Below are 10,729 nucleotides of genomic sequence, written 5' to 3'. Positions count from 1 at the left end.
GCAGCATCCCGGTGTGTCCGGGGCTGGATCCCCGCCGGGGGGGGCAGGATTTGGCCCCTCGGCACGGGCCGGGGCCGGGGGCTGTGGGTCCCCGCGGGGCGGCGACTGCGGCACCCGGGGGGCTGACACCGGGCAGCCCGGGGGGGCCGCTCCCGCTCCCCGCTGCCGCAGCGAGACCCCCCCTCTTGTTGTCACCCCCCCGCCGCTGCCCGGTGCCTCCCGGGCCCCTCAAGCCCCCCCGCCCGGCCCCGCCGCCGGATGCGAAGGGCTGCAGCTTCCCCCAGCGGCTGCGGGCGGCACCGGCACGGCCCGGGGGGCCCTGCCAACGGGAGGGCCCTGCCCTCGGGGGGGGGGAGGCCGTGTCCTCGGGGGGGGGGGCCGTGCCCTCGGGGGATGTGTGTGTGTGCCGTGGGGTGCGTGGCCCCACAGAATCCCCCGTTTCCCGGTGCTCGGGGCTGTTTGAGCGCACCTCGGCCGCAGCCGGATCGGGCCCCGCGGGCAGGGCGGTGTGCCCCCCCCCCCCAAACTGCACCCGTGGGGGCGCTGGGGCGGGGGGAAGGGGCACCGGGGGGCTTCTCGCCGAGCCCCCCCCGGATGCCCAGCGCTGGCCTGGGAAGGGGAGGTTTGAGGTGTCAGGGTGGGCAGACCCCGCGCTGGGGGTCCCCGCCCGCCCCCCCCCCGGCCGGGCAGCATCGGCCCCCCCGGCCCCGCCGCCCCCCAACCCCCGCCTGGCCCCGGCTGCGGGGTCGCGGCGCTGGGGTGGCCCCGGCCCGGGGCGGTGCCGCTGCCCAGGGAGGGGCCGGGGGGGGGGGGGTCGGGAGCGGCGCACGGGCAGGAGCAAAGAATGCGGGGGCTCCCCGTTCCCCCCCCCAGATTCAGAGCCCCCCCGCGGCCCGGGCAGGCCCCAGCGGTGGTCAGGCCGGCACGCAGCGGGTTAAGCGTCCCCGGCTCCTCGCACTCGAGACGTCACCGTCCCCGGTGGCGTGGGGGGGCCGGGGGCCATGGGGGGCTTTGTGGTGCAGCGGCAGCTGGCGCAGGGCTCGCACGCAGGCGGCGGGCGGCCCCCCCCCGGCACGGCGCTGCGGGAGCACCGCAGGCACCGCACGGCCGCCGCCCGCCCGCGCCGCCACGGTGAGCACGGGGGGGGCCGGGGGGGGGCCGCGCCGCGGGGAGCGGGGCGAGGGGCGGCCGGGAGCAGCCCCCCCGCACCCCCACCCCACCCCCCACGGGGCTGCCGCGGGAGCCCTGCGGGAAAACGGCCGCAGCGAGGCCGAGGGAGGCCCCGCACCGCTGGGGGGGAAGGGGGGGCTCGGCCCCGAGGGGTCCCCAAAGCGGAGGGGGGGGCCCGGCCCCACCCTGGGGGCTCGCTGGGGCCGGACCCCGCGCCCCGGTGCCCGCCGTGGGGCGCCCCGGGCTGAAGCCGCCGGGCACGGCGCGCCCGAGCCGGCTGCGGCTGCGGCGGGGCTGGGCGGGGGGCAGCGGCGGGGGGGGGGCTCGGCGGCGGCACCCGGCCGGGGAGGGGGGCGAGGGGAAGCGACCCCCGGCCCGGCCCCGAACCGCGCCCGCGGGAGGCGTGGGGACGGCCCCGGTGGCCGGATCCGGAGCATCGCTGCCCCCGCGGTGATGGATGGGCAGGACGCGGGGGGGCTGGGGGGGGCAGGATCAGGCCCTGCCTGGAGCCACCCGGTCAGGCCGGGACGCCCCCGTGGAGGTGACACCCCCTGAGGCAGGGTGCTCCTGGGGCGCGGGGAAGGGCTGGGGGGGAACCTGGGGCCACCTCGGGTGTGGCCGGGGGCACCCCGCTGTCCCCAGCCCTGCCCCGCTCTCGGGCAGCACGCCCCTCAGGGCAGCCCCCCCCGGGGGGTCCGTCCTGGTGGGTTTGGGGTGCGCGGTGCCCTCAGCTCAGCCTCGCGGCGATGGGCAGCCGGCATGGGGAGCACTGCGGGGTGAAGGCAGCAGGGCCAAGGGAATGGTGCAAATCAGGTGCTGAGCCCCAAACCTCGCAGGGGAGAGGCCGAGGGGCCCAGCCCTGGCGCTGCCACACATCTCCACCCCCTGGCACGGTGCTGACGGGCTGCAGCCCTCCCCGTCCTCCCCAGCACCCAGCCCCACAGCAGGCCTCGCACCAGGCGTCCCCATGGCAGGGACCGCGGGGACCCGTCCGTGCCCCTCCCTGGGCACAGGCAGGATGCGGCGGTGACAAATCCCAGCCCTGAGCCGCTCTCCGCCTGTCAAGGACAACCTCGGTGCGGGCAGAGGGTGCCGATAACAGAATTTATGCAAATGCCTGAGCCGTGCAAGTGCAAGCCTCCTGCCTGGCTGCCTGCCCTGGGGGCTGCAGGCCCCCCCAGCCTCACCCTACAGGGCCCAGCACGCCCCCAAAACACCCCAGCACCCAGCGGGACAAACCCCGGGGTCGGCGCCCTGGGGCAGCCCTGGGGGGCTTTGTGCCCCACCGTGGGTACGGGCATCGGCTGCCTGTAGGGAAACTGAGGCAGGGGGTGCAGCGCTGCCCCCGCACCGCGCGGTGCGCCCCGCGCAGATGCCTGCAGGCAGCGGGCAGGAGGCAGCACAGCGAGCCTGCGGAAAGCTCTCGGCAAGACCTCGGCTCGCGCTCGACCACGAGGTCCCAGCAGGCACAAATTTGTTTCCTCCAGAGGAAAATGGGCTTTCTGTCTGTCAGGGGAGTCAGAGCCTGGGCATGGATGCTCTGCTCTTGTGCCGAGCATAAAACCAGCGCGTACCAGGCCCAGGAGGAGGAGGAGAAGGAGGAGGAGGAAGGCAGAGCCATCACTGTCATTGCTGAGGGGCCGTGGTGGGGCTGAGCAGGGAGTGCTGGGCTGGGGAGCCGCAGCCCCATCCCGGGCATGAGGCAGCCCCATCCACCCCTCTGCTGTGGTCTCCTCCACCTCTCCCCTCCCCAGCCACATTAATTAGACTAAAGCGATTAATTACAACCTGCCGAATCCCATGGCTGCTTCCCAGAGCCCGCTGGCAGCATGGGATCGGCCCCGACCCACGTCCTCCTGCAGCCCCCATGCCGGGAGCTGGAGCCCCAGCGCCAGCCTCCCCTTAGGGCTTCGTACGGCTGCCTTGTCCTGCTGGCGGGGGGAGCCCTGCGTCCTGCGCGAGGGCTGAGCCGCCCCAGGCCTGCGGCACCCGCACGGTGCTGGAACCGGAGGGGGCAGCGGATGGGGGCAGCATCCCGGCGCCTGCAGGATTTGGGGTGCAGCTCAGCAGCAGCATAAAGCGACCCTCGTGCAACGCATGGAAAAGAGCAAACCCAACCAGCAGCGCGGGGAAAGTCATCGCTGACATCTCTCGGCTTCCCCAAGGCGGGCGATGGCCCGGCCCCAGGGTGCCTGCCACGCGCCCCGGGTCATCCCCGAGCCGTCCCCGAGCCGTGGGGTCACCACGAGGGGCGTGGGGAGCAGGGGATGCTCAGCCCGTGCCTGGTGAGCCTGGAGAAGTGGTGGAGCGCACCTCACCTCTAGGAAGCGCTGGACGGCTTCCAAAACCACCGGCTGCTGGCAATGAAAAAATAACAGAGGCAAATAAGGTGACGGCTGGCGGAGCGGCGTGCGGGGCCGCCCGGGAAGGGCCACGCGCCTCCGCCGCCAACCGCCCCAGTGGCTGCGAGCCACGGCCAGAGGAGCCGGCGTCCCACGGCACGTCCCCGCCTGGTGGGCCCCGGGTGGGGGCTGCTCGGGGGGGTCCTGACCTCGCACCTCCCCCCGCAGGTCCCCACCGGCCCATGAAGTGATCCAGGCGCGTGGCACAGCCCCTGCTCCTGCCGTAGCCACTGCACCGGGCACTAAGGTAAGGACCCGGGGCCACGGCCACAGGGGTGGGAGGGAGGCACCGGTGTGGGTGTCAGGCCCCCAGCCCAGGTCTGTGGGGCAGAATTCCCACCTTGGGGTGCTCCCCACCCAGCCCCATCACGTAGGGACATGGGGTCACCCGCGGGGTGGCCCGGGGAAGCCGCCTGGTCCCGGCGGGCTGGGGGCCGGGCGCCTCGGCGGGGGCGGCGCGGCGAGCGGCACCCACAGGAAGCGCGACGCTCGCGAGCCTGCGCCCCGCTTCCCTCCCCGCCTCGAGAAATAGAAAACACAGAGGTGCCGGGACAGCGGCCCCGTTTCCGCACGCACGGCCTCGCAGCCGGGAGGGTGCAGCAGGGGCCGGGGGGCGCAGGGCCCGGCGGGGCGGGTGCAGGTAGGTGCCGTAGGCGGCGGGGGGCTCGGGGGGCCGGGGTGTCCAGCCGCCGGCGCCGGTGCTGTTCCACTCTGTTTGTTTCTCTCGCTCAGGTCTGCTGGCCATGGGCAACCTGATAAAGGTATTGGGCAAAGATTTAGAAAACTGTCCTCATTTTTTCCTGGATTTTGAAAGTAAGTCCCGTGAGCAGGGCGGGCGTGGGGAGGGGACCAGAGCCACCGTGGTGGTTGCTCCCCAGAAGATGGGGACGGGCACAGTGTCCCCGAGCAGCCCTGTGTCCCCAGGGGGCAGCCCCGGATGCACCCCGCAAAGGGCTGCATGGGGCCGGGGAACAGGGCCCAGACCCCCAGAGATGCCCCACGCCTGAGAGCACCGCTCCCCGCGGGTCCCGCGTGGGGACACGTCCCCAGCGAGTGGCAGGGGTGCGGGAGACATCCCGGCAGCAGGACCTGGCCCAAGAGGCCCTAAGGCAGGTGCCTGTTGCCGTTTCAGCTGGTGGCACCGGGCGGCCATAGGGCACGTCCCCACCACCTCCACGGCGGGGACAGTCCGGGGGCTGGGGACAGGAGGGAGGCAGGGGACGGATCGGTGCTGCCCGCCAGGCCAGGGGAGGGGTGTGTTGGTGGCAGCCTGCACCCGTGGGACGGGGCTTGGGGACCCCGGTCCAAGCTGGCCCTGGGCTAACTGGGCCAGGGGAACGTGGCCTGGGGTCGCTGCAGGCTGCGTGTGGGGCGTTACGGGGGTGCCTGGCTCGGCGCAGCTCCGTGGCCCCCCTTCCTGCCTCTCCCCCTCCTTCCTCCAGGGCTACAGCTCAGAGCAAGAGCGAGGGGTATAAAAATAGTGCAGCAGCAACCACCAGCCCCGGCCCGGCGGGGAGAGGGTGTGTGCAGCTCGCTGCGCGTCCCCAGCACCGGCACATCCCAAAATAGCCGCAGGGGCCGGGGGGCTGGGGCCCTGCAGCCAACCCAGACCCGAGGCACGGGACCTGCCCGGCTCCCGGTGGGTCCTTTGGGTGCGTGCAGCCCGCGACCGCCCCCAGCCCTCTCCAGCCCCCTCCTCCCAGGGGGACGGGGCTGTGGGTGCTCCCCAGGACCCCCGGTTTTGGGGCCAGCTCTGCAGCGAGAGGGGAGCCACCTGCAGCCACGACCGTGGGACTCGCTCACCGCATCGCCCTCCTCGCCGGAGCCCGGCAGCTCTGCTCTCCCTTCGCTCCTTCCTCTCCATCACCCCATCCGCAGCGCCCATCTCCATCGGGGGGAAGAGGCTGCAGCCGGGGCTGGGAGCTCCGCGGGGTCACCGGGAGCGCCTCGAGCCCCCGGCACACATGGGGAGGACGGGGCTCTCGCCGCCGCTGCCCACAGCCCAGCACCTCTTCCCCGAGCACCACCTCACCATCACGCTTTTTTCCTCTTGTTTCTTCTCTTGCAGGTTTCACATGGGGAACCTTCTTAAAGTGTTGACTTATAACGAACTTGACCAAGGCCCTAATTTTTTCCTTGACTTTGAAAGTGAGATGGGATTTTTATTTTCCTTTTCGTTTTACTTACTATGAGTTCCACATCCACGCCATTTTGAGTTCCCGTCCCCGTCGCCCATCGCATTGCACCCATCCCAGACGTCCTCCCCCTCCCCACTGTCCCAGGGGCTCCCCGGGGAGGGGGCTGCAGCCGCCGGGGCAGACCCAGGGCCAGGAGCTATCGCTCTGCCCCTCTCCCCCGCAGCACCCCGCAGCTCTGGGGGGCCAGCCCAGGGCTGGGGGCTGTGGGGAGCCCTGGGCACCCGGTCCGCAGGCTGGCAGGGCTCCGCGGGACGGGGGCGGGCACCCCGCTCCGGCTCCGGCTGCCCGGGCCCCGCTCAGAGCCCTCTGGGTTTCTCTCCCCCGGGGCGCTGCCCTGCAGATGCGCAGCCGACGGAGGCCGAGACGGCGGTGTGGAACCAGGTGAACGCCGTGCTGGAGGAGGCGCAGGGCGTCCTGGCCGAGCTGCAGTCCTACACGGGCGCTGGGCAGGAGATCCGAGAGGTGGGTGCAGCCCCGCCGCCCGCCGCCCGCCCCGCGGCTCGGGGTAACCCTGCCGCCCTCCCGCAGGCCATCCAGAACCCCGGGGACCTGCGGCTGCAGGAGAGGGCCTGGAGCGCCGTGTGCCCCCTCGTCGCCAAGCTGAAGCGCTTCTACGAGTTCTCCCTGCGGCTCGGTGAGGGTCCCGAGCCCCCGTCCCCCCCCTGCACCCCCTCCTGCATCCTGTGCCTCCCCCAACACAGGACCAGAGCAACTCTGGGGGTCCCCGGCCATGAGGTGCCCTGCCCCGTGCCTCGGTTTCCCCAGCCGGAGCTGGGACGGTGACCGGCGGCGCTTTGTCCACAGAGAACGCCCTGCGGAGCCTGCTGGAGGCCCTCACCAGCCCCCCGTACGCCCCCACGCAGCACCTCGAGCGGGAGCAGGCCTTGGCCAAGCAGTTCGCTGAGATCCTGCACTTCACCCTCAGCTTCGACGAGCTCAAGGTACCCCCCCCATGTGGGCTGCAGGTCCCTTGGCGTCCCCACGCCCAGCCCTGCGGCACAGCAGCCGATGTTTTGCACGGTGCCAAGATCGTGCAGGAGCCGAGGGCTGGGGGGGGGGCCACTGCTGCCCCCAGACCACGGGGCTCAGCCCGGGTATGCCAAGACAGCCCCGGCCCCAGCCCCTAACACAGGCCCCCCTCCGCAGATGACCAACCCTGCCATCCAGAACGACTTTAGCTACTACAGAAGGACCATCAGCCGAAATCGAATCAACAACCTGCAGGTGAGAGGCCGGTGCCCCCCCCCCCCCCCCCGATGGCTGCCTCCCCATAGCGGGGTGCAGGGCTGGGGGTGGCTGGGGTGGGGGCAGCGGGTGCAGCCCCATCACCCCCTGTCCCCTGCAGCTGGATGCGGAGAGCGAGGTGAACAACGAGATGGCCAACAGGATGTCCCTCTTCTACGCCGAGGCCACCCCCATGCTCAAAACCCTCAGCAACGCCACCACCAAGTTCGTCTCGGAGGTGAGCGGGGCTGGGGGGGCCCTCAGGGGGCAGAAGGCTCAAAGCAGCGGGGCCGAGCCCCCCCTCCTGCTCCAGCTCCATGTGGGGACCAGGCTGGGCTGGGGGGCCGGGATGTGCCCCCCCGGGAGCTGGGAGGGTGACAGCCCCTGGGTCCTGCCCGGCTGCAGAACAAGACCCTCCCGATCGAGGACACGACCGACTGCCTGAGCACCATGGCCTGCGTCTGCAGGGTGATGCTGGAGACCCCGTGAGTACCCCCGGGGGCGTTTCGGTGCTGGGGTCCCTGTGTCCCCCCCCCCCCTCCCGTGCTCATCCAGCCCCTCCCCTGGCGCAGGGAGTACCGCAGCCGCTTCACCAACACCGAGACCCTCCTCTTCTGCATGCGGGTGATGGTCGGCGTCATCATCCTCTATGACCACGTCCACCCCGTAGGGGCCTTCGCCAAGACCTCCAAGATCGACGTGAGTGGCCGTGGGGAGCGCGGGGGGTGCCGCAGCCACCCCGCTCCTCCCGACGCAGCGGCGATGCCCGCGGGGTCCCTCCTGCTGGAGGCCCCCTGGGGACGTCTCTGGGCTGCTCGAGGGGAATTCGTCCCCCCCGGGGGGGCCGGGGGCACCTCCCGCTCACTGCCTCTCTCGCTCCCTGCCAGATGAAAGGGTGCATCAAGGTCCTGAAGGACCAACCCTCGACCAGCACCGAGGGGCTCCTGAACGCGCTGAGGTGAGCGGGGGGCCGGGGGACACGCGCCCCAGGGACCTGGCCACGGCTGGAGGGGCTGCGGGGGGAGCAGTTTGGGCGCCCCGGGGTGACCGTCACCAACCCCCAGGTACACCACCCGGCACCTCAACGACGACACCACGTCCAAGCAGGTCCGGGCCCTGCTGCAGTGAGCGCGGTGCCCGCGGGCCGCGTCCGCCACCGCGCACGTCACCGAGTTATCTACGCCCATGACCATAGTGCTCGTTTGTACAGGGGGAGAAGGGACAGAATAAACACACAGAAATGTAAAATCCAAACGGCCAAGGACACCCCTACGCCCTCCCGCCGCCCCCCTTGCCCCCCCAGATCAGCACCCGCTTCTGGGTGCGGGTGGCACCGCGGGGGCACAGCGCCCAGGGAGCCCGGGCTGGGGGTGCTGGGGCCGGGCAGGCTGCGGCCCGGGGGGGGGGGGGGGCAGGCCGATGGGGCTGGGGCACGTTTCGGGGAGGGGGCTCGGGGCTGGCGTCGCCCCCGTCCCCCCGCGGGGAGCGGGCATTGCTGCGGCTCGGCCCCACCCGGGCGATCTCCCGAGGAATTCCGTCGCCACTCACCTCTTCTTTTGTACATTTCTCTTTTTTTTTTTGGGTGTGAAATAAAATGGCATTTAACCCGTTCGTGGCCGGAGCGGGGCCGTCTCTGGTGCGTCCCGTCCCGGGCACGTCTCGTCCCCGTCCCCGTCCCCCCGTGTCACCCCCCCCCGGTCTCTGCCGGTGACCCGGGGCCGCCGGGGGGGGGGGCTGCGCCCCAGGGTGCTCCCCCCGCTGCCGGGGCTGTCCCCGGGCCAGCAGCCGCGGCCGGGAGGTGCCGCTGCCGGCAGGTGGCCCTGTGACACCGCCACAAGGCCGCCCCGTGCCCCCCTTCAGGGGCCGGCCCCGCCGCGGGGGGGGGCCCTGCGGCCTCGGGGCGGGGGTTGGGGGGGCTCCCTCCGCGGCCCCCCCGGTGGCACCGGCACCTCCCGCCCGGCAGCTCCCCCCCCACGCCCGGCCGCTGCCTCGGGGCTGCTGCAGGAAGCCCCCCCCGGGTCCTGCCCCCCCCCCGGGTCCGCCCCCCGAGCCCTGGGGATGACAGCGCGGGACCCCCGCCCCCGGCCCCCCCCCCGCCCCCGCCGTTGCACAACCTCGGCCAACGGCGCTTTTATTTTTAGGATCTTGCGACACGGCCCCCCCCCCCGGCCCGCCCCCCCCAGCCCCGCCGGGGTCCCGGCCTCGCGTCCCCTCCCAGCCCGGGCCCGAACCCCCCCGGCCCCCGGAAGGCAGCGGGGGCAGGATCAGGCCCCGCCACCACCGGGGGCAGCAGGACGGGGTCGGGGCACAGCGAGGAGGAAACCGACGGGCGTGGAACCGCAGCGAGCGCCCGCCCGGCACGGGGAGACGCCGGGCCTGAGAGCAGCAAGGGGTCGGTGCGGGAGGAAAGGAGCCGTGGGGCCGGCGGCACCCCGGGAGCCCGGCAGCACCCCCGGGGGCCGGGCACGGTGCAACACGGAGCCCCAGGGGTGAAGGAGAGCCGCCGGGTGCTGCTCTCGCTGCCACGGCACCTCAGGGACCTCCCTGCGCCCTGGTCACCTACTGCGCCTGGCACCGAGCTCTGCTGGTGGCTGGGGACAGGAGCCCACCCCGAAAACCCAAAGCCCAGCACCCGGGTGCCAGCACCCCCAGGGCCCAGCTCTCCTCCACCACGAGCTCTCTGGCTCAGCGCTGGGCCTGGCCAGGCTGGTGAGGCTGCAAGCGGTGGGGAGCGCCGCCACGCCACGCCAGGCCCGCAGGTTTTCTAATCCCAGTGTAATTAATGACCTTATCTTTGGCCAAAGCCATTTAGATTAAGTGGCTGGTGTGATGGGCTGGGCGGCTCCGGCTGCACAGATGGAAGAGCTGCGTTTGTCTGGGGATTAGCGGAGGGCAGATGGAGCGGTGCCGCTCCCCATCCCCAAACCAGGGGGACTGACGGCAGCCTGAAACCCGAGAGCACAACAACTTTCTCAGCAGGGCCGCCCCAGAGGTGTCCTGCATTGTTTGCCCTCTGCGGGAGGCCGGGCAGGGCAGAGCCCAGGAGCAGGCGCTCAGCAGCCTGCACCGAGCTGCCCCGTGCTGCCAGGAGTGGATGGGTGCAGCCCTTCCACGGACCTCGGGCACAGTCCCTGAGCTGAGTCCTCCCCAAAGCAGGCATCAGCCTCGTCCCTGGAGAGCAAATCATCGCAGAGATGCTGGCCCTGGCTCTGCAGAAACAGAAACCCGTGCACTCATCCACGGCCCCTGCCTCTCAAAGCAAACTCACCTTAGCAAACTTACTGCCTCCTGCTGCTGGCAGGGCCGGGGCGTGCTCCCACTTCCTTCTTCCTGGTCCAGCCGTAGCAAGAACAAAGCAGAGGACAGACCCCACGCTCCCGGGCCCCACAGGAGCTGCTGCCCCAAAGCAGCACCCTGCAGGGCAGGGCAGGGGAGGCCTGGGAGACCCCCGGCCGTGGATCAGCAGAGCATCCCTTAGGAGCAGGCTCACGAACAGAACAGACTAGACACTGGTGTGGTGGGGGAATAACATTTATCTGCAGGGATAACCAAGTTCACATTAAACCACTCAAGGACATTAAATTCACTCCTAACAGCACCGTGGGCTGAGTGCAGGAGACAGGCCGGCTAATCCCCCCCCCTCACTCAGAGCTGCCTCCACGATCCCACCGGGGCTGGGGAGACGTCTCAGCGGTGAACGGGGCTTCGCACCCAGCCCCACGGGCATCTTGTCCA

At 71.9% G+C, this 10,729-nt stretch overlaps 1 protein-coding gene across 7 annotated transcripts; it reads left to right on the top strand.

Annotated features, from left to right (window-relative positions):
* Window positions 1–1,077: 1,077 nt before the first annotated feature.
* Window positions 1,078–8,242, top strand: LOC121059022 (CYFIP-related Rac1 interactor A-like). 7 transcript variants are annotated; one of them, XM_040535306.1, is made up of 12 exons: window positions 1,078–1,131; window positions 3,741–3,819; window positions 4,305–4,385; window positions 6,111–6,232; window positions 6,299–6,404; window positions 6,575–6,711; window positions 6,917–6,994; window positions 7,116–7,232; window positions 7,400–7,479; window positions 7,567–7,693; window positions 7,882–7,952; window positions 8,059–8,242. In XM_040535306.1, the coding sequence occupies exons 3-12, from the start codon at window positions 4,316–4,318 to the stop codon at window positions 8,120–8,122; spliced, it is 972 nt and encodes a 323-aa protein (XP_040391240.1). In that variant the 5' UTR covers window positions 1,078–1,131; window positions 3,741–3,819; window positions 4,305–4,315; the 3' UTR covers window positions 8,123–8,242. The 7 variants fall into 7 exon arrangements, with proteins under 7 accessions (XP_040391240.1, XP_040391238.1, XP_040391236.1 ...); XM_040535302.1 differs by lacking the exon at window positions 1,078–1,131 and adding an exon at window positions 5,641–5,720 and having other exon boundaries at window positions 3,762–3,819; XM_040535304.1 differs by lacking the exons at window positions 1,078–1,131; window positions 4,305–4,385 and adding an exon at window positions 5,641–5,720 and having other exon boundaries at window positions 3,752–3,819.
* Window positions 8,243–10,729: the final 2,487 nt, after the last annotated feature.

The sequence above is a fragment of the Cygnus olor genome, chromosome 23 (assembly GCF_009769625.2).
Source record: "Cygnus olor isolate bCygOlo1 chromosome 23, bCygOlo1.pri.v2, whole genome shotgun sequence".
NCBI lineage: Eukaryota > Metazoa > Chordata > Aves > Anseriformes > Anatidae > Cygnus > Cygnus olor.
The sequence above is the reverse complement of the archived record's forward strand: the minus strand, read 5'-3'. Positions and strand labels throughout refer to the sequence as shown.